At 51.6% G+C, this 23,916-nt stretch overlaps 1 protein-coding gene across 2 annotated transcripts in view; it reads right to left on the reverse strand.

Moving 5' to 3' along the window:
• LOC125958264 (uncharacterized) overlaps positions 1-23,916 on the reverse strand; it is a 58,652-nt gene that overhangs the window by 15,627 nt on the left and 19,109 nt on the right. For both annotated transcript variants that reach the window (XM_049691509.1, XM_049691508.1), the window contains exon 4: positions 1-1,612. This exon is cut by the window's left edge and continues 817 nt beyond it. In XM_049691509.1, the coding sequence (XP_049547466.1) occupies positions 1-1,612 (1,612 nt within the window). The remainder of the gene's footprint in view (positions 1,613-23,916) is intronic.

Below are 23,916 nucleotides of genomic sequence, written 5' to 3' on the forward strand. Positions count from 1 at the left end.
GGTGTACATTTGGTGCCGGGATCGAGCGAGTGCCGGTGCACATCGAGCTTCTGTAGCGCACCGTTAAAGTCGATGCTTCGGTACCAGGTTTTGGTGCGCTCCTTGCGCGGACTGGGACTGTGTTCGGCCGACCGGAGGTGCACCTTGGTTGGTACGATTGGGGCCGGTTCGGGAAGTAGCAATGTTTCACTGATAAACGGTAGACTGACTGGACCACTGCCCGTCCCGTCACCTTCATCCGGTTCACCGCTGATCAATAGCCCCGCCGATCGGGCATCATCGTCGTGGTCGTTGTCCTCCTCGCTGAACCGTGGTACCATGGGATGGGAACGATGGGGAGTCCGTTCGCTGACCAGCGGCGAAGGGACGTAGAACGTCGGTTTCATCGTCGGCGGCACTCCCGGTGGTGGTAGCGGTGTGGTGGTACCGCCCGGTGGCAGCTGGAACACTTCCTGCACCGACAGTGCCCGCCGTTTGCGCAGTCCGGCGTGGATGCGATTGAATTTGCTCCGGAGCAGTTGCTGCACCTCGTGGATCGACGATTTCTGGCCCGGAAGTCGCATCGAGGCCGACTTGAACGTCTTCAGGCTTGGCAGTTTGATCTCCTTCGCTAGCTTGATGCCACTGCCGACCCCGAGACTACCACCGTTCCGCATCCCGCCATCCATTCCGGTTGATCCCGCCCCCGGTCCCGGCGGCGGCTTCTTGATGTCCGCCAGCTCGTCGTAGTATTGGAGCTTCTCCGTCCGGAAGATACGGGCCGCCGTCGGTGGTTGCGGGTGCGGTCGATTACTGTCGCACATGCTCTCGTACCGCTGCACGTTGTACTCCCAGTCGATGCTGTGTGCGCTGCGCCGCTGAACCGGATTGACGTGTATCCGATGGGCGTACGTTTGGTGTGCTCCTAGGCGCCACAGCTTAACGTCGCATGGTTCGGCTAGCGGATGGTGGTGCTGCCAATAATCGGCGGTAGCGGCGGCCGCTTCCTCCTCTTCCACCTCCTCGTCGTCTTCGTCGTCCTCCGCTGGTGCAGGTGGCGGTGGCCCAATAGTCGAGGAGGATGAGGCCGATGTGGACGACGAGGTCGAGTGGCGTAGTTCCCAGTTCCCGCGGCTAACACTGCGAACGCCCGCGAGACCACCGACAGTGGTGCCCGGTAGCGGATAGTCGATCAGCGGATGGCGATGCAGGTTCACTCCTGCCTGATGCAGATGATGCAAGTGGTGAAGCTGCGGATGATGGTGATGCGGATGCGGATGCGGATGGTGGTGTAGGTGGTGTGCTGGGTGTGGCCGTGGCGTAGCGTGGATCTGCAAGTGCTGATGATGCCCGTGGTGCAGCAGATGATGCGGCTGGTTGTGCTGATGGTGCAGCTTCGAGGGATGTTGCGGCGGCTGCTGCTGCTGGTGGTGATGATGCTGGTGGTGGTGGTGATAGTGCTGAGGCGGTATCGGGGACCCGTTGGCTGTGCTGATGATCTGATAGTGGCCTGGCGGTTGCTCGCCCAAGATGAAGTTGGTGTCCGAATCGAGCGATGCCGGACCGGAGACTGACTTGAACGATGCGCAGCGGCGGCGCAGTTTGCTCCACTTCTGCAAGATACCCGCGGAATCTGTACGAAAGGGAAAAGAACAACGGGCGCATGAAAGAGGGTTATTATTGAAATTAATTGAAGCTTCAACCCCCCTCCTCCGTTTGCTTGTCAGTTCCCCCCCATATACCTCCCCGGGGAAGCGTTCGAGAGACGAGCGACACTCCGGGATTCCGGGAGCGAGAACCGAACGCGACCGAAGATGCCTGATGACTGACTTTTATTTGTTTCTCAATTCATGAGAACCGCGCAGTGGTTGTGGCGCGGCGCTGAGCTGAGCTGAGCGATCCGGCCTCCGCCTATACGCCGCGCTGTTTACAGCATCTCCTCCTCAGCACCCCACACACCGGCACCGCCGCATGCCATGCTATAGAAGGTAATACCGACACCGAGCTCCACCCGAGCATCTCTCAGCAATCGAAAAGTGCATCGAATGCAGTTTGTTGTGCACCATCGCCACAGTGTGTGTGTGTACTGGTATGCGTTTACTGTCGTCATGGTGTCTCCGGACGATCGATCGCGATCCACGCGAGGCCGCTTCGCTCGATCCAGCACACGATGAGCAGCGACGATAAATGATTTGTTGCTTTATTAGCTCGCGCCACTGGATGACGCCGCCCAACATCAGGGCATGCGTCTCTTCCCCAATCCCCCTCTCCTTTACGATGCCGATGGCCACCGAATGACTATTGCATTAGATTCACTTCATTAAGCAAAAAACGCCACACAAGCGCACGATCGCTGCGAGCACAATGGTTGCGTTGTTGTTGTTGAGAGAGGGAGTTGTACTGTGCCGGCAGATTTGCTAGGCAAGCAAAACCGTTCGTGCGTTGGTGGGCCTGTTGAAGGAGGTAGAAGCCAGTCCAAAAATGGTCACCCCGAGAGCAGTGCGAGTACCGATTTGATTACTGAGGTCGAGGCGCGGCGCGGCGCGACGCGGCGCAGTGCCGATGCCACCGAGAATTAGGAGCCTGCTTTTTAGGCCAAAACCTTCGCTACCGCTAGGCGCTGTAATTACGTGTAATTCCACAGGTCACATTCCCCGCCCTACGACTCTTCAATACGTCGGCGGTACGCACGTACCGGTAGAGGTGCTCGTAGGATGCTGAAGGAGCATTTTAATTGATGGTTCCCCGGCGCACGATGGCCAGGCCAGGCCATATGCTTTCGAAAGCTTTGCCCTCGGGACAGGTGGCATGTACAGGCGGCAGCAGCAGCAGCAGCAGCAGTAACTGCACCGGCAATCCTACGCACACTGGCTTATTAGACAATTAGACGCAGTCGGTATGTTGCTGTAGCAGAACACTAGTGACACACTAAGGCAGCCGATGCGTTCTCGGTCACGCCGCAGCCTGGAACTAAAATTCAATGGCACTCAATGATGGCCGCTAGCCACACCCTTTTGCGATGCCAGTTCAAACCCAACTATCCGACGATAAAGGGCGCGTTTTTCGGAATCGCGACTCCATTAGCGAGTAGCCGAGATGAAAAATAACAAAATCATCCGACGCACGCGCCTCAGATTCCATCCCTCAGCGCGTGCGGTCGCGGGTGCTGCGTGCTCTTTTAAGACATGTCTACTTCGCGCTCACACACGTCTTGATTAGTCACAGTCCCATTTAGTTGGCGTTTAGTGCGCCAGCGGCAATAGTGTCATGCTATCGCGGGAACAGTTGTTGTGGTTGTTTGGGATGCTCCAATGGGTGCGCCTCCGAAGTTCGTGACCTCGCCACGCGGTCGTAGAAGGGCGAGCAGAAGCTGTGCAGAACTACCCCAACACACGTGGAAAAGGAATAGGCCTAGACACGTTGTCTGACGTTCTTGGGATTGAGATTATTTTCTTTGCGTCGCACAGTATCAGACTCACGTCACGTCTCTGCGTATGTCCAAATCGGGTACACAACAGGCGATGTTCCTGTTCATATCTCCACTTGATGCTCACGTCCCTCCCATCTCCCGGTGTGCACGCCACTCCAGACTCCAACAATGGGCTCACAACAATGACCAGATAAATAAATATACACAACAGACGAGGCAGCAACGGACCGATCGGATGCAATTCACAGATCAATCAGCCTCACTGATGTGTTGTGGTCTGGTGTTTTGTGGTTACCGATGTACGGGTAGGGTTCCGGTAGGGGAAGGAGGTGTTTCTTCTCATAAAAAGAAAGATGCCGGATAAGAGGGCGACGGCGGTACAGTTTTGTAGTTTTGCAATTTGCATAAATTACCAATGATCGTGTCGAGTGAGCGAGCGTGCGTACGACCGAGGTTAATGGTGCTCTCGCGTGGTGTCTTCTGTCCACTCTCTGTTCCTGTTCTTACTGCACGTTCTGCGACACCCAAGGCTTGTATGCATTTGGTTTGCTTGTTTGCAAACCGAGCACCACCAAATGATACACTCCCCATTATGGAAGTGCAGCGTTGATATAACTGCACCGTCAGCTGCTTCAACCGCGAAAGAGGAAGATGATGTGGGGGGTTGGTTGGTTGTGCGAGCTGTGTCTCGAGATCTCGTGGGTGATCCTCGAGCGGTCGGTCATATTGTTTGGCGAGTCAGCATGGCAAATGGCAATGTGGTTTGTTTTGCATCCAGCAGTCTGCAGCATTCGAGCTCAAGTGATCACGGGAAACCGCTGTGATTGCGGACAACGAGCGTGTTATAATGCCAACAATCTTCGCACGAGACTCCATTCCAATTGAGATGATTCGAGTCAATTTGAGCTCGTAGTGGAACGTGGTAGATCGTCCGGTAATTGGGTGACAATGCAATGAAGGCAAGTGTACTAGTATCTAATACAGTGCGATCACTGTTGAATTCCCCTCGAAGCCACAGCTGATGACAGTAGTAGTCGCACAGCTTTATTGTGCTGCTAGTATGCAATCAGAAAATGTGCCAAATTCTCTGCCTTCGTTTATGGTTTAACGGTTAAAGCCTCTAATAAAGCTGTGCTGCAAGCCCAGACCAGACTTGACTTTGACTTTCGGTGTGAGCGTCTCGTACCAGAATTAGGGTACCATTACATTGAACTTCAACTTCACCTTCCCGAACACAATAGGCACCACACCGGAGGCCACACACTGTATTTTACACGCTTTTCAGCCTTTTCAACGCTTGACGGAACTCTGCTGAGAGGTCCCAAATCACAGCAACAGAGCGATATACATCTAGTTTATGACTCTAGTGCAGATGTTTGGAGATGGCGCTAGCCGAATCGTAAGACCGATGTTGATGATGGTACCATCTGGTGCATTCCTAGTAGGATCACCTTTTGTGAATCGAATGAAGCCCCCCCCTCCATCCGTTTAGTGGTTGGCCGACCGTGAATCATGTTTAGCACACTTTTAGTACACAGCACCCACACCAGAAGCTAAGAGATCTTTGAGTCTTGAGTGCTGTATCTGCGGAACAATGCGAACCGAGTGTTGCGGACCACTTGACGCAGCTTGAGGCGAGGCGAGAAGTACCTGTTAATCAACTCGGGACAAAGATCGCATTTCACTGCTGTTCCTGTTTTTTTTTTGTTTTGGGTTTTGAGGAACACTTCGTGTCCCACTTCCGGGCGTTGCGACCGACAGTCCAGTTTGCGGTTTAATTTAATTTTAAATTTAAACAAAAACGTGCGCCACAGAAATGGCACCGTGAGACTGAAAGCTTGGGTTGGTTGGCAAAATGGGCGGGCAATTAAGTCCGTTAAAGATGCAATTTACTCTCTGGCGCTCTGGAGAGAGAGAGACCTTCCCGGGTTCCGGGGGTGCAGAGGGTATCTTATTAGCCTAAATAGCGCGACGAGGTTTGCAACGCGTCCGGGAATTAGGCGAGGGTGCGTGCAGCATGACCACGACCGGAGGAGGAAAGAGCCGGAAGTACCCGTCAAAAACATGCAGTTTATTTTGATCGTTCGCTTTGACCTCCTCCTCCTCCTCTTCTGGGAGATGTCAGAGGAAGGGCAAGCGGCTGCATCGATCCCAGCATTCAGCCCTCTCGATGTGCCGATGTGCCGATGATGTTGAAACAACGATACAACAGCAGCAATAACAACAACGTCGTCGGTGTAACAGCTGCCCAGGATCACAGCCCAGGATCCGGCTATCCTGCGATGTAACATCATCGAGGGGTGAGGCGAACCCGGGGCGAGAAGTGTAATTAAGCGCGAGTTTTCCCCCGAACACCCTTTAATCCTCGCATCGCGTTGTTAGCCGGTTCGATTCCGGTGCGAGGGTCCCTCGCGTAGTAGAGGGCCTACCAGCGGGGTAGGCCAGCACCCAACCGAGCGCTCTAGCGCTGCCCGTGACCTTCAATAGTGCCGCATAGATTAGCGGTAGAGGAGAGAGAGAGAAAGGAAGAGGAAGAAGGGAATAGCCTACGCCGACGGTTCCGATTTAGCTCGCTTTCGACCTCGACCGAAACGTAGAAAATCAACATCCGCGGTCGGGGTCTCTCTCGTTCGCGGGGTTGATGCTTGTAGCAGGAGTAGCAGCTGCACAGCTGTCTTCCTCCGGTTCACCCTGTCTGCCCGGCGCTTTCCGCTGATGCGATCATACAACAACAACAACAACAACGAAGCGACCGACACCCATCCTGCGAGCGAGCGCGCGCGCATACGCAGGATTATGAATGAAACTGTGCCACCATGTTGTGCATAGGGAACGAGGGCGAACGACCACTTTAGAGGGCCAGGGACTCGCCGCTTTTAACTGCGCCGGTTTGTTTCCGATTGCATTCCGACCACAGGCGGATACCGTGCAGTTCGCGGACACCGTATCGGTCTGTATCTAAACATCCTGTGTGCATGTGTGTGTGTGTGTGTGTGGCAGAACGAGGGACCTCAAAAACGGAAAACGATTCTCCGGAACTTGGAATTGTTTGTTGCAAAAGTGGGTTCCTCCCGGGAGGGAGGATTTCTGTTCGGCAATAAAGATTGCAATTAAAGTTTTATTCCGTTACAATTACGGTGCGAGTCGTTTCCGGGCTTGTAATCGGTCCTGTGTTACACAGCAGGGGGGGAGCGACAGCGGGGTGCACCGTACACACACCCTACCATCCCGCGGTAATTGGTCCAGCCGTTCAATCCCATCCATCCATCCATCCGTCCAGAGCAATGATGCGATGGACAAGGGTCTGCCGCCGGAAGGGTGTTGCAACAAACATTTTTGGCCAAAACCGGTGGAAGTGTGTGCGCTGTTGCTGCTGCATGTCCATCAACGTGTTATCCCCGTTTGGCGACGAATTTTATTGCCGGTTTTTGGGTTCGAAATGCAATTGCTGTGGCGAGGAGGGCATTGGTATGCACTTGTGTGTGGGCTGGGTTTTCCTGTGGTTTTTGTGGTTTGTGCGTGTGTGTGTGTGTGTGTGGTGTGGTGTGGGAATTGTTTGAAGCAACACGCGCGCGCGAGCGCACGTTTGGGATTCGGGGACAAGACATAAAACCATATGTCGTACCTTTTGGGCTTTGGTTAATAATTATCGCGACCATGCGGGTCGAACACGTTTCGTTTGGGTGTCTTCCGAGAGCGGAAAACGGAAACGTTTGATAACGTCTTGACGAAGTTCACGGTTTACGGTTTACTATCCAGGTGCTAGGGTTTTGTATATTTTGAAAATATCTTCGAAAGTGTTGACAAAACACAGCTCAAAAACTCATCCAAAAAACACATCGATAGTAAGCCAGCAACCGTTCGGCTCACAATGCTTTTGTATTTCTGATTGTAAATTCCTCGCCGTCAAATGTCAACTGGCAAAATGGAATTTGAAATATTTGCATTTATCAATATTGAGCTAACCCACTGGACCATAGCGCCTCGCCGGATGCTGCTGTTGTCTTTTCGGACCACGGATCGCTAATCCCACCCCGACCCGCCTCCTCCTACAAAGCTGACAAAAACCGGTAGCTCTCACTCTCCCTGCCCCTTAGCCGCTTCTTGTCAGTGAAATTAGCGAGACACAAAAAGCTGTTTGTTGAGATCCATCGTTCCACCAGCCGCGCACCATCCAGCGCAGAATGGACCTTGGCTAACCTTGACATTTCGCTGCTGTAAACCGTTTGCATGTCTTGGGTAGGGTAGGTAGGCTACTCAAAATTGTGACAAAGTTTAATGACACTCGGTGTCTCGGCACGATCGAAAACAATCATCATCATGATCAACCGGTTAACAAGAGTTTGCCGTGATTTAAGTGTTACGTGGAACTCGACAATCAGTCCCAGGTGATCAGCAGCGAATGTGGCCAAACCCGGGAACCCGACACACGTTACAAGGCGCCGTGAGTCACCGTGAAGAAAGATCTTGATATCGGCAGCGGTATAACGATCACGGGGTTATTATCTCGCCCAGACTCATTGGCACACCGGCCAAGGAAGGCATACTCTTAGAGCAGCTGACAGACACGATAATAGATGCTATAGGCGTTGCCATTCGCGATGCTTCCTCGCATCAAGCCGCATACCGTTCTCGTTCCAACAACATCTGCCAACTCGACGGGAGGTGATCCAGACCCGGGCCCGGGCCTGGTTAAGGCGCATCTCGAGTAGTGCCACAGAGGTCGAGAGGAATCGAATTCACGCTTCAACTCTTATAAGACCTCGGAGCCCCACCTACACGATCACGCCATCACCTTACGGTCGCTTACCATGACGGAATGACGGCTTGGCACAGGCGATCCCCTGCTGCTATTGCCTATGGCTATTGGGTGGTTGGGTACCCAAAATGGATGAAAACTCCGCACCAATCGATGCGGTGATGCGGTATAGTACGATTGCGACGCTAAATGTAGCTTCACGGCCTCGCCAAGATTTGCGCAGAGATCAGCGTGCGATCAGATCGTTCATGAATATGTATCAGCGAAAGGGAATCCACTGCTTGTGGTTGTCTTCGGAGTGCCCGGAGGCCAGCTTAGAGACGATTTGCCGATTGATCGTGTCACCCACTAATCATCGTGTGGACACTCCAGCGCGTCGGTTATATGGCCGTGCCCGTAGGCCTGTAGCATTACGCAAATCGCATTCGGAATGAGTGAACCGGCCGGCCGAGACCACCGTATCGGCGCGACCTCATCGAGAGCGCGCCTGCCCATAATGCTAGGCCTGGGCAAGGTGCACGAATATCCCCTCCCAGACAGTGCTGTGGGATACGCCGGATGGCGCGCGGGGGCAAAACTGGTGACAAATGGGACCTCCAATCATGCTGATGGTCCTGCCGGGTAGCCGATACAACAAACGACCCAAAACGATCCAAAATTCGCGGTGGTCGGCACCGCGAAGTAATAAAGCGGATCCACTACCATGGTCCCGGTACCGTTGACAGCGATCAATAACCCACCGTTTGACCTAGTTGGGGACAGGTGACCGCAGGAGGTGGTGGACGCGACGGATCGCGTTGGTCTTTAATCATGATTCGGCGAACCTGTGTGTCTGTGTGCCGCAAATTTGGCAACAATCTTGCGCCGCGGTAAGGAAGCGTCCGGTCCGGTTCGGCCGTTGTTTTTGGCGAACCGTTGTGCTTTTGTGCCGTTTTGCGTGGCTGTGGCGAGGATTACATGGTCACCGCGCGGACACCGGGGAGGAGCCATTAATTGGAATGCAATCAATCTTATTAATGTTATTGCCGGCGGTGAAAAAAAAAACAGCCGCAGAAGTTGCAGAGAGGCAGGGCATCACACCGGCTACCGGTGGAGGGAATGGATGGGCGTCACGAGGGGTGTCCGAATTATGTTTGGCATCGCGCTCGGCTTCAGTCTCTCTCCCTGGAGATTGAATGGCCCAGGTTGTCGTTCATTATATCAACCACAGCGACATTTATTGGATCGAACGGACAAACGTGAACATACGCGATGACGAGACACAGCAAGGGGACGGCCGGACCGGTGACAGCATCACAGACAAGTTACGAGCCAAAAACCCCGTGGTCACAAGAAAGCGTTGAATCTTCTTGTTGAAAGGCCCATCGCCATTCTGTTACGGTGTCCCTACACTACGTGAAAAGTTTGCGTCGCACGTGCAATCTTTTCACGGCACATGGAAAGTTCATACATAAAAAATATTGGTGTGTGTAGAACAACGTGCGATCGCACGTCGAATGAGCTACTTTGAGCGCATGCGATACACTGAAACGAATAACTTTAAACACACATGCGCGCATAGCTTTTTTCAAAAAAATAAATTTTAAGCTGCTCCGTAAACATGTAACGCGGCATTTTACTGTAGCCCGCTTCGTACATGTAAACAAACCCTTGCGATCTGTGCGTGGAGACTTTTTCATGTTTTAAATTCAACTAGCTGTTTAAATCAAAGTAAATTGCAGGAAACTATTGTGCGGTGTGCGCTTTAACTTGCATTTGGACTTGGATGGGACTTCGATGTATTGAAATGAATGAAAATGATGGAATCTGCAATGGGCAGAAGATTCTTCTTCTTGATCTTCTTCATCTTCTTCAAGAGAATCAACCCGTGCGACCGTATGTCAAAAGTGTGTTTCATTCTGGTGGAAATAAGTAGACCTTTTCATGCGACGTGTCAGGCAAACTTTTCACGCAATGTAGGGACACCCTTACGCTAGACGTGAGTTGCATACCGGGACACGCGAGGACATTCCCGTTGAGTTATTACAATGGATTGTGGAAAAGAAACGCAGCGATTCTTCGATTTGTAAAGACAATGCACAAATTTATGTCTCTATTCACGACGGAATTCCCGGCTCATGCACACACATACACACACTGGAAGAGGTCATCGCCAGCATCGTCAGAACGAGTCGCGTTTGCTATGTCCGGTAGCTGCTTTGCGAAACCAAATGCCAACAACAGTCCAAGCAGGTATACACGGGGGCATCTGGAATGTGTTGCGGTGTGGACAGCGCTGTAATCAAGGGTGTAGTTATGCAATGGAAGCAATAACCTTGTTTGGTCAGACGAAAAAATGGCTTCAAAATGTCTAGTTCAACAAGCAAACAAACTACCTCGAGGCAGACAGGGAGCGAGGCATAAAAAAGAAGTAGCAGAAACAAACACCCAAAAAACACATAAACCCACAAACTCTGCTCTGCATTGCAAAATAGTGATGCGAAAGGCGAAGTAAAAACTCCCGAAAAACCCACACCGCGCACACACAGCCACAACCGCGGTTACGCATGTCATAAACAATCGATCGTACAAGCGGTGGGTATTTTCGGCACATAACGATCAACTGAACGGATGCAGAGGAGCCAGAAGACGGCCTGAGGAAGTGAAGACAGCAGTATATTACGACAACGAGGCCCAATGGAGCGGTATGTTAATGTTGGCGAAGGTGGAACGGTTAATGAGAAACTAGTAGGCATCACAACATACTATTTCGCATCCACCAAGGTGCCTCGCTTCTACATCGCACGGAATTTACGTGATCGCGATCACCAGTGACCATCGTCGATCGACATTCCTTATTTTGGGAGCGCAGCAGTGATACAGATTTTTGCATGCCACAGAGAACGTTGGCAGAATTTTAATCGATAGAGTCCGAGGATGGCAGAGGATCCTGATAGGATAGCTCTTGTGGCACAAGGCGTGCAATCATGCGAAGTTAGTTAAATTGACATTTTATGGTAATAGCAGAACACTACAATTCCAAATGAACGGGTTTTTTTATTTTTCAATATCAAATCTGCGGCGCTAATCTGTGTTCCGAAGTAGCGTCACTTCGAATGACAAGATAAAGATCGCAACAGTAGCGCGATCAGTTGCTGTGCACCAACACCAATCGACAATCTTTGCAGCTACTTCAAACATGTTAACGACTCTATAGAACATGACTCTCATGTTTTTTTTTATGGAAAGCAAAATTGAGGGACTCAGCCATATTCTTTTGATGCACGACCTTCGCAAAGCACTAAGCTGCTTTTGACAACTTAATTGCCACAGCATTGCTGTAACAATTGGTTAACAAACCACAATTTGAGAATCACATGTTTAATGATTTTATAGCTACTCAGGGTAATCGTTCGATGCTTCTCGTCCTTCGCCAGGTGCTCATCGGAAAAGGGACGGCCATTGCAATTCACCAGCAACTCCAGCTAAAGGCTCCACTCTACACTCCAGTAGCCGGCTACTATTTACCACCAATTTTATAGCATTTTTTTTTAAATTCCTATACACTCACATACACTTATTGCGCCGATCGTTTAATGAGTACACACGCACAAGTCGCAGCTTAACGGTCGAACCACTGTCGGAAGACCGCGACCAGCTTGATAACAACAGCAGCAGCACACTAGACACCTGGCGCTTCGTTCGTCTTAACCCACTGACCCGCGGTGAGCGACTTCAAACTGTGACATCCCGACCTGACCGACTGACCAGCTTCGAGCTTCTTCATTTCATCGCGATCATCATCATCATCACGATTGGGTACAGGTAATATCGTGTCACCGTCACAGTCTCCCAATTACGGCTGACACTGACCACCACCGCAGCGATCGCCGCTTGATGTCACGGTGTGTCGCTAACGAACCGCAACAATCCGCATCGTAGCCGCGTCGCGCCGCGCCGCGGTCGTATCGGTCACACGGGTGGTGCTGACTTTGGTCAGGGTTTACTGCTTTCATTGCACCATCATGCGCTGGTCTGGTGCATGCGTGCTACGATGCTACAATTTCCGGTGAAGACATGCAGACTCACCCCGCGGTGGGGGGGAACCCGATTGCAGCCAACCGGTGCGATCCCATCTTCAGCGCCTCCTCTCAACAGGTGATTCAATCACCTCCAAAGACGTTTGCTCCAAAGACGCAGTCCACGCTTTGCGTTACGCAACCGCGCTCTAAACGCTCCGCTCCGAAACGATTTCCGAAAAGAAAAACAAAACAAAATAGAAAAAACACTTTCCACTTCTAATGGCCACCGGTCGCCGTGCCGCGGTTTTGGAATCACGAAATTGACGTAAGCCGATCAAGATCACCGATGCCCGCGAGTTGTTGACCCACCGCGCGAGATGTGTCCGCAAGCAAAGCGATGGACAGCATGTGGCAGCGCAGCAGCAGTGGTTCCGGTTCGATGCCAATAAGCGGGCTCGTTGTACCGCAACTATTTATTGGCCACGCCGTGCGCGCCGAGGTGCAATTCGCAAAAACCGGATTCCTTCGACGATGATTCCGCCAACCGTGCCGTAACCTCCGAATTGGCGGTTTACCGAGGCCGGTAAAGTACCGGCTGGCCAGGTACCATCTCCTCCCAAAAGCGACTACAGTTTGCAAAATCCACGCAGTAGTTCAAGGCAATACGAGGATCGGTTTCGGCAAATACGGTTACTGTTACAGCTGGCGTGATGGACATCAGCTGCTGGGCAGTTTGGCTTGTTTGGGATACAGGCCCCCAGAGCATGCCCGGGGCTCGAGACCGCAAGCAAACACAACTAGCTAACTGGCTGCAAGGCGATTGGTCCTGATTCGCGATACGAATCAAATCGAGGATAAGGCTCACACAGGCCAGAGAACACGGCACACGGCTTTGTCAGCCAATGTTTTGTCAACAGTTTAGACAATCTGTGTCGGGGGTCTGTGTATTGAGTGACATGCCTCGGAGCTAAGGATTAACTGCAGCAGTTGCTCCCAACTGCCAACGGCAGTTGCACATACTGTCATCAAGCATCGTACGGGGCTTAATGTAGAGCAGTAATACGGTCTGATAGACACACGCAAAGAACACACCATTGCCTGTAAGAGCCCATATTTGGATGTATCGACGGTAGCGCGCGCATTAATTAAATCATGAGTCCCTGTCGATCATTAAAGACTGATTCCCCTCTTGGCTCTTTGATGTTGGGCCGAAAGATGCTGATTCCCGGTTTACTGTTGGCTGCTACCATCGGTGCATTAGATCGACGGACAAAATGAACGCCGCGCCGTAACCCAAAACGAATCTCACTCCTCGATCTACAAGCACCGAAAACAGCAGCTCCAGCCAGAAAACGGTCTTCGACGTGCGTTGAAGGTGGGACTTGGCTGCTCCGAAAAACCTGCCCGAGCTCCCACAACCCAGCCGACCATCAATTCAGGGGGCAATAATTAATTCTATTATCCTTGGGCTTCGACTTCGATTGAGCGACTTCCACCCCGTGCACCACCGTGAGATCAGCAGCATGTAGGCTCCAGAGGAAAAAAAAGGAAAAACGGCAGCGAGATCGAGCGTCTTTGTCGTTCTGGACGATTAGATGCCTTCCTCCCGAGGTTTAGTGGACAGAGGAAGAAAGAAGAGAGGGAAAAGGTCTACAGGACACTTCCTACCAATCCTCCGTTGCTCCTTTTTCCCTGTTTCTACAATTCCATCTTCCCGGGCAGGCGACCGCAGACCTCGACAATTTACGAGGTGCCTCTTACAGCCTCTTTCAGCCTTTCGTAGTGTCTGACAAAAGACGAACGTAGGAAATTGGACCTGGAAATCCGAAGATCCTAATTACCGAAGGGAGTGTGCGTGTATTCGAGCTCGAACTCGTGGAACTTGGGACGGGACGTAGCTTCCGTGTTGCGCCCGTGTTGGAATCGGATCGGGGCGACGTGATTGGATTGTTACCCGCAGGCGCGGCAGAGGGACGTTCTTTTGGTTACACGCACGTCCCTTGCGGTCGTTTCTTAATTGCTTCTTCAAGCGAGAGGCGTCTACGCACCGGTGGCATTCACGCGCCTTGCGCAATAGACGTAGCACGGTGCGCTATTGTCACTGTCAAGAGAAAGCTCTGTTAATCCCCTTGCGAGCTCGGGATGAATTTTCCGTAAAATTTTTGACATTTATGCCTACGATCATAAATCGGAATGATGGAAAACTCCATCGATGGCTCTCCATCATTGAGGTGTGTGCATTAGCATACGAATAGAATTTCGTAGCACGGCAACAAATCTTGCCCGATCGTTCTGTTTTATGCTGCACCCGAGATTACCAAACATCGATTCTTTCTCGAGTTGCCTTGAAGCTAAAGCACACGAAACGAATTCGATTTGGGACGCAAAAAAACCAAGAAAACCTTGGAATAGGAAAGATCCTCCTTATAACACTTTCGATGGCATACAATCATTATCAAATTTTATGATAATTACCACCGTTGTTCGGAGACGTTCAGGACAGGTTATAACAGGCAGGTACCGAAGATGGGATAAGAGATTAAAGGGAAACAGGTTGTAAGGCCCGGTAATCCAAGCACGCAGGTCCCTCTGTTACATCACGCAGAAACGATTCTTGAACGGCGAAGGCGAGACCGAAGAGGGCTTCACGATCCTCCCCGTAGGTGCAGGTGTGTCATCCCATCCCCATGGTCCCTCCTCTTTCCTTCGGCTGCTCCTTTCCTTCTCTATTGTGACCCCACTGCTGGGCAGGTAAGGTAGTAAGAGCGCAGGTACCGCAGGGACCGTAATCCCGAAGAACGAACCCTTAGCTTTCTCACGCACGTGACGTTGCATCATCGCGATCCGGAATACGGTCGGGCTCGGGCGGACGTCGTTGTGTACCACAAAACAAAGGACCCGCATCGCATCGCATCGTCGTCGGTTTCTTCCCGATCGGTGCCACCGGGGAAGGCATCATGTTGGCACCGCGCTATCCGGCGGGGTTGACAAGAGCCGGAGCACTTGCGTGAAGAGAAAGTGTCGTTTCTCGCGTTCCCGAAAAGGGCCCCTCATGCGTGGTTTGTGGAACAATGGCTGTTCGGAGCGGGGGGGCATCTTTTGCATACCAGTGTGCATGCGTGCGAATGTCACCACCGGCGTGGCTTCCAACGTTGCACAGACAAATGGTGAAAGCCTGTCTCTCTCTTTCTCTCTCTTTCTTTGCTTGATCGATGGCAATGTTGAAGGTTATGATTTTTCTTAATTGCTAATCGTTCGAGCGCCATTACGTTTTGCATATTAATTGAAACATTTCCTTTCGTGTCCGTCCGTTTTGCCAATATCTTAGCACCAGAGGGGCGAGTGATTGAGAGATAGAGAGAGCACGATTCGATTCCAGAGCATACATTTCGCGGATGACGCATAGGACACTCATGTTGCCACCGATGTTTACAAATCTGGTGATTCCCACATTCCCACAACGGTCACTAACGGTTAGGTTTAGCATGTTCTGGCCCAATGCTCGATGATTTCATCGTAGGGCAACACAGCAACGGGGAACCGACTGATAAGCGAACCCTCGAGTTTGTTTTCCCAGCAACATTTTGCCGCCGCTAACGATTGATTTTTGAATTCCGTAATCGATTCAGACATCAAGTAAGCATATGCGGCAATGTGAGCACTCGAAGGGTCAGAGATATCAGAGAGTGTGTGTGAGAGAGAGAGAGAGAGAGAGAGAGAGAGAGAAAGAGTGCACTGTTCCGAGGTTCTCCACATTACACCCCACCGATCAATCCAGCGTGCGGTTCCCCAATATACCCAACAACTCCAAAACAAACATTCCGCCCAATAACTCTCGATGTATAGCGTTCACTGCCAGAGTGTGTCTCATCGGGTAGGGAGGGAGCGTTTTTTTTGGGGAGAAGTTATGTAGAGCATGCTGGCATGCTGGTAGCAACTAGCTATTGCGTTTCTTATCAGCTGACGGTAACGTTAACCAGATACTTTTCGGAACTTTTTTCCCTTTTTTTTTGGGGTGAGGAGGGAAGGAAAGAGCTGGCGCATCCACAACGCATGCGACACCCCTATGCGCATTACGCGTTGTGGGTTCAATAACACCGAAGTGTGGGGTTCAGTACCGTGGTGTTCGATTTCTCCAGCACTTTGACCCGCCGATAATGGTGACCGTGCGGCGGGGGCACATGAAATTCGATCCACCTCCCGCTGCCACGTCTAGGCTGGAGCATCTTAGCGGCTGCACTGCGGACAAATTAGGTCGATACCTTCTCCCAATTTCCCCCCCGGGAACAACTGACACGTGTTCGAGCTCAATTAACGGCGCGATGGACGCACTAGTGTCCAGGTTTCCGGAATCGATAGCGGGAAAGTGACCAGAAGATAGCTAGTAAGTGGCTTCCGTTTGTTGATGTGCAGGCGATAGAATCTAATAAAAAAATACCCCGCCTCCCTAGAGATACCCCACCAGTCTCGTTGTTCTCGAGGATAATGGTCTTATGACATCAATTAAGACGACGAACCGATACCTTTTTGTTATGTGCAGCAGCGTGGACAACGCTTTGGTGTCACTGGGCACTGTTGTGAGGCCTCTATTGTACGATATAACCATTTTCGAGCCAATCGAGCCGAACGGGCTATAACGGGGAGAGAGAGAGATAGAAAGGGGGAGCATCAACCAACCCGGCACACCAGAAATGATGGCTTTGCATCTCCCTCCCCGGGTGGGGAGGCCCATATCCGTTCCATTTCTGCAATCAGCCGTGAAATGAGGCTCGGAATGGACTCGGAATGGTGCGGTGCGGTGCGTCGACGACCCCACTCGTCCCGCTGATGCCGATAAGTTGTACGCGTCCATGGCGTTTGCGAAACCCAGAAATAGCACCGGGGCACCGGGGCTCCGGGGCATTCCCTTTCCCTCGCATAAGAAACCCCCCGGTGCTGTGCTGATAAAGCGGCCAAAGGGAGGAAGCGCGCGGTGTGGTTACGAAAAAAAAGAAGAAGCAGAAGTTAATTTCGTTTCATCGGTGCGTTGCCGATGTCGGATAACAAAATGCCATTAATTAATCAAAACTATTAACATGCAACACACACACACACACGCATGCTCGCGCACACCGGGGACCGTGGGTCTGTCGAGCAAAACGGTTGCCGCCGTCGTCGTCGTCGTCGCTAGGGGAGAAAGTGTCAATCATCTTCCCGAGCCGAGTAACGTACGTACCTGCAAAGTGAAGAGGGAAGAAAAAAGGACAAGAAAGGAACGATTTAGCTTGATGATGTCTAATGAAACGAACGATTTTTAAGGGAAAATAATTTAATAAGAAAAGGTGGAAGGGAGACCAGACCCCGGGACATATGCTGCTGATGGTGCCGCTGCTGCCGCCAAAGAAACGGTCTCAAAACCGTCTAAGTGCGTAATTAACGACTGTTTTGACATGTGCCAGCAGCTACGAAGAAGAGAGGGGGGAGGGAGAGCTAGGGAGAGAGAGAGTAATCGAACGTACGTACATTCGATAATGGACCGCCATAGTGTCAGTGGATGTCAATGTCAAAATAAGCATTTCTCATCTTTCTTTTTTTTTTTTGAGGCATTTCCCGGCCATCCTGCCATGGGATGTCACTTTTCGAGTTATGCGGCACACAGGATTTACCATGTGTCATCGGGAGAGTACTGTTAATGTGTTCTAGGACGCTGACTTGTATTAACGTTAATGTCGCGCTATTTCCGGAGCCTTATGGTTGGTCTGTCTGTTAGGTAACTAATGATATGAGTAGCTTTATCTGATTTTCCTCTCATTTTTATAGCACCCAAATATTTGCTTTTCATACAGCTCCTTGTAGAACGATTCTGCTTTTTATATTTCATATTCTAGATCATGAAAAATAACCCTAATTTCTGCTCAATTAGCATAAAAAATGTCAAATTCTGTGTCGAAAGTTGTTCAAGATTGAGTTTACAAGATCGAACACGCGGGGCACGCAGGTCATAACTCATTCCGTACAAGCTTATCGACACCGTACGCCCTGCGCCCCGCAGATCGTTTAACCAGTCATCACACGACAAGATGATGTCATTACGCGCGGGTCATCATTGCAAGCTAAGTAACACCCACCCGTGATCGTTAATCGTGCTAGCACAGCAGCAGAGGGATGTATTACAAACCTCGGCTTCCCGATGATACTCAACTGCAACCAGTTGTCTGTCGGCAGACGGGGCACAACGCTGCAGCAGATGAAATATTACACCATGCGCGATCGCTTTAACGGGCGGATTAACCGGCTGGACAAATCAGCACAGCAGCCCCGATGTCACGGGAGCACAAAACCATTTATTAATAACTGCTGACGAACCGCCAACGAATCGCACACGGATCGTGATGCACGGATGGGCGTCATCCGACTCAGAATTCGCGTGTCTTGCGACCACCGCGACGATGGTTACGCCATTCAACTGATCTCTCGACCTGTTGCTGGTAGATCTGGACGAGTAAAACAAAAGGCCCTAGCCCCATGCCATCTGTACATATTTGCCAAGTGGATGGCCATTAGAAATCACGGAATTGCTTGCGGATTGTTGTAACCACCACTGATGCACTCGATGCATGCTACTGTTTGTCCGCTTCGCTTCTAAATGCAAAAATTAACCTCGGCCATTCCAAGGCACCGTAATAAAGGAAGGCAGTTTAACGCAGCATCGCACTGATGTGTGGTCTGGTGTTGTGACACTCATTAGCCAGCAGCCCGTTTAGCACCACGTACGATCGCAGTCTCCCGCTGCTAATGCTGCCACTGCTGCAATCCATCGGAATCTGTCCTCCGAGTGTCGGCGACCAAGAATGGTGCCATGAATGGCATGCCACCTTCCACACCACACGAGGACTATGCGCTTTGTGTGCAAGCTTTCGAGCAGCTTTTAACACCTTTGAACCCACGTGTTAAAAGTCTAGCTCGGTCCAGTCTAGGGCCGTTAGTTCATTGATCCCGGACGAATAAGCGGTTTCCGTTTCCTTTCGCCAACCCCAACGCGGTTAGGCTTTTCTTCCCGCATTTCTAAGTCTACGGTAGTAGCCCCCGGGGGTGCCCAAGAGCCACACAGAGATTGGGGCAGCATATTACAATGGCGGGTGTCATAGCGCGCGCGCGCGTTCCGGAGCGTGTCTGGCATTCTAAAACACACCCGCACTCCACACAAACACACAGAAAACACGATTCCGATTCCCAATCCGAACACGGCACCACCAAAGTGTTTCATGCGACAGGAATGTTGGGAGTGGATTGGAAGTGAAGAACGATGAAGGGGAAGGTTTTTGAGGCACGGCTGCTCGTGGCTTGGAGGTGAGAGGAGATACCACGACACCCACTTTTTGTGGCTCGACAACCAACCCGGCCAGTGGGTGACACATTCAGTATGCCACCCAACGACGCCAACCTATCTAAACGCGTCCTTTACGTTGTTCGGCCTCGCAGGCCTCTCTTGCTATCTCCGCGTGACACTAAGCAGTTGCCTGTTCCGATTATACCGCGACGCGTAATCGTAAGTGCCACTAGATGGGTGCGCGTTATCAGAACGTTTTAACCCGCTAGTCTCCGCCCCGGCCGGATGCAGTTTATGCCAGATGTTAATGGCATTTCGGGAGCTTTCTCACTTAGGTTGACGGTTGACACAGATGGCGTGATGGCATCTAGCGTACCACGGTACGTTTGCATCAATTAACCGAAAAAAGGTTTCCTCATCAGCGCCCAGCCACTTGCAGCAGTCAGGAAAACGACGCGCGCCTAGATCACAATCATAAGTGACCTTATCGTGCGTGGATAGAGGATGTCCATTTCCTCCGCGCTAGCAGCAGCGGCAGCAGCAGCAGCAGAGCACCTGCATCGCAGAAGTCCCCAGCAGAAGGAGCACGCGACAACGATCGCAACCAAATGATGATCGCCACGTGCCCGTCCGCCCCGGGGGGGAAGGGTCTAATTGAAGGGACCTCATTTCAGGGACCGCATGGGAGGAGGACACCGCGTAACACGCGCGCGCGTGCGTAATACATTCACACACAACACAGGATGGAACCATTTTAGAAGCAATTTGAACCGCCTCATCTTTGGGCAACGACCACCTCCTAGTTGCAATCGATTCCACCCGTTGCAATGGGCGCGTCGGTAGCGGCGGCGCGCGCGCGAACGCCAATTGCACCACCCAAAGGGCACTATTACTCTGGAGGAGGCTGAGGCTGGTGCTGGACTGCAAGACACACGCCAGAAGCGAGGCGAGAATCGCGTCGGGGAATGGGATTAATCATCGTGCAGTGCATGCTGCTGTAGTGCTCTATACCCCCTTCGAGGGCTCTCTTATGCAATCCGCACGGCGAAGGCGAAGGGCGAAGTCAACGGACACCCCCACACACACGAGACGTACCACGTCACCACCTTAAAAGGTACGGAGGAAGTTAGGCAGTCGGCGCCACCAGACCAGCACTCGTGTGAGAGCCCGGAGTGCGAGGCACCAAAATTGGGCTCCAAAAGTGTTCCGACATCTACAGCTACCAACCCTTCTTTGCTTCCCTTTCCCTTCGGGGAGTGTGGGTCCTTAATCAATCGAGTGAAAATAGCTATCTAGCGAGTCCGATCTCCGCAATCCCGTTCAGTCCGTCGGTCCGACGGTTGGTTGGCTTGCTCACGGTGCGCCGCCGAGGGAAGGAAAACCATAAAATGCGCTAGCATATGTCGGTGCTCTGCGGCAGCACCGGACCAGAAGACAACGGACAATCGAGACGAAATATTTTGTCTAGTTTATGTTCGTGCCAAATCGAAACCGACAGTTCCGCTGTCCGACGGTACGGGTAACTGGCAAGCGGTCTGGGGTTTGGCTGTCTGGTTGAGTTAGTTCGTGTTGGCGACCTACACGGACGCGATGGTGCCCCGTGGTATGCACCATTCCGGTTCGTTTAATCCCAAATATTAAAACCCTCACGGCAACGAAGATCAACTCGATGGGGGTCGATCGATCGTTATACTACCAGGTATATGTCTGGGTGGATTAGGCTAATCGCTAATCGTTGCAGAATTGATCATTGAGCTGTTTTCATTGGAATGTTTTTGAAGTATTCCTGCGGAAGGCGTTAATCGCGATCATATGGTATTGAAGATCCAAAAACTACTTTACCAAGAGTTGGAAAAAAAACATAAGCAAACATTGATCATTCTCAATAGAAACAGTAGAGCACGTATCTGTTAATCGCCGTACGGTAATTAATGCTCTGCAAATTAATCAATATCGAGCCATGTGATCAAGATTGGGAAAGGATAGAGCCGTGCGATCGTATGATTTAGATCGGCTCATTGATTTTTCTTTTGCTTTACAGGAAGCGCTGTCTTGAACTGGCGAGACCCAATGGCTATTATTATGCGTTTGAGATACCACTTAGTGATCACGATCGATTGAATACCTGGCAATAGAATATTATGCAAGTATTTTTGAAAGTAGCTGTAGGACGAAACCAATCTACACCAAAGCTTCAAGCTCGCTCATGTAATCACGCTTTTTGGGGGCTAAGAGAATGCCTCGCATACCATTCCACTGGTGCTGGACTAGACTTTTCCATTAAAATAAATTATTCGCCCCAGCGAATACCACTTTTGCAAGTTGAGTATTTCCAACTCCTGAACCGTGTTTGGAAACATTCTAATACCGCCATTGCGGCAACGTCTCGAGAAAGGCAACATGCTTAAAACCACGCGGTCACAGGTGACCGCCCATAACCATGCGGTAACCAAATAGCCGCCACACGACCGGATCACGACCATCAGGTCGGTCGGACGGTCGGTCGCACAATCTACACAATCACTGCCCGGGTCGAGGCACGTCGCACACCTTACGTCGTCCACGGCCTATCAAGCCCACAGGGACGGACGCCCCATTCCATGGTTGGCGAACCGTGAAATGTACGCAGATATCGTCGACACACAGAACCCAATGAGCCTTGGCCAATTTGGGCGGTGTCTTGGCATCGCTCGGGTCGCTCGGTGCGTTACTAACTGCGCTCTTGCACTGCCACGTTTCCGCTACGGCTACGTGAAGGTTATGTCAGTCGTCGTGGAGCTTTGGAGGGCCAGGGGAAGAGGGCCCGGCGAAGGTGCCATACTGGACGTAGTGGCCTGGTGGGTGGCGTGACGTTTTGTGTCCACGAACCCATTCGAAGATTTATCACGCTCAGATTCGATCGTTCAATTGAGACTTCTTCGCCGTGAGGCGCCTAAGAGACGGAGCGATCCAAATGACACTTGCCGAGGAGCTTTGTTTTTCCTCATGCCACAAAGAGTCCAGCGAGTCAACGAAGCACGTCTTCCATTGTACTGGGGGCGGGCGGGTTCCATGAGAAGGTGAGCATCTTCCAGGGGACAAAAACACCGAATGGTCTCCCTTTTTTCTTTACATTTTTTGCCAGACAGACGCCGTAATCAAACAGCGAAATTAAATCTCAGTTAGTCACGCCAGCCTGCTTGACAGAGCAGAGATGCCTCACTCACCCCCGGGGGAGGGGACAGATGTCGCGCTGGGGGTTGAGAAGTAAATCATTTCCGCACCAGCCAGCGCGCCAGAGGTCGCGGCGAGTGATCCGAGCGTAAAGCTGGGCCCGAAAAAAAAAAAGAAACAATCCGGAAACAACAGCTACAACAAGCCGCAGTTCCGTACACAATAGAATGAATAGCGGCTGTGAGGGTACGCTAGTAGTGCATACACCACTAGGAAGGGCGGGCTGTCACCTGCCCAGCTTGACGAAGACTTTAGTCATGACGATTGATGGTGTGACGTGTGGCTGTGATGGCGCAGTGAAGACCCACGCTACAGTCACTAACGCTACGACGCCATCATACACACACACACCTCAAATTGGGAGCGGCTCTGACTCACGGTGGGCTGGTGTGCACACGTCTCGCCGAGTTGTCTGGTGCGATGTCAAGATCAAACCTTCATCCCAGACGACGGAACACGGCGGAGACTGACGACAGAGACAGTCCCCGTAGATGCCCCAGATGCCTTCCGTAGCCGGATCTCGGCGCACGGCAAAACAAATCGTTTTCCAGCTAATCTCCGCGCTGGTTCCGCGGTTAACCTTCACCAGGGCTGGAGTACCGTGCGCTGCACACACGCACTGGAATCCGTCACGATCCGTCACAACGCTCGTGTGTCGCCTCGATCCAGCCGGTTGACTAAGGAGGTCGCTGCTTTGGAGCTGAAGATTTTTTTTGGTGAGGTTCTGAGAGCGCCTGGTGGGGCTGCTTGTTATGTGGCTATTGTTCGCCGGAAAGCGTTTATGTAGCAGTCATCATCACTGCCGCGACTCTCGTTAGCCCTGACACGCATGCGCTTCGTGTGACATTGTCATGGCGCGCTGCCAGCCCTGCCCTTACATACTTAATTGGGTTACATTGAGTGAGTTCCTTTCGATCTCCTCTGGTACACGGGATGAATAGCTGGCAATACCGATTTTCGTATCAAAAGTGCTGCAAATATAGCCTGTAGGAGTTGGATGTCTGGTTGCTTCCGAAGCACCACCATGCTGCCACGGTGGCGCTTTCGACCCCTTGATCTCTTGTTGGTTCATCGCCTCCACGATGGCGCACAACCCATTAGACGAGAGAATCCGTTGTTTTTCGATAATTTTCCAATTAATATTCATCGAAAATTCCCGCGGAAAGTGAAGCAGCAACAGCAGCAGCAGCAGCATCAGCGGCAACAGAAGTAATCGACCTGGCCT

Source organism: Anopheles darlingi, chromosome 3 (assembly GCF_943734745.1).
Source record: "Anopheles darlingi chromosome 3, idAnoDarlMG_H_01, whole genome shotgun sequence".
Lineage (NCBI taxonomy): Eukaryota > Metazoa > Arthropoda > Insecta > Diptera > Culicidae > Anopheles > Anopheles darlingi.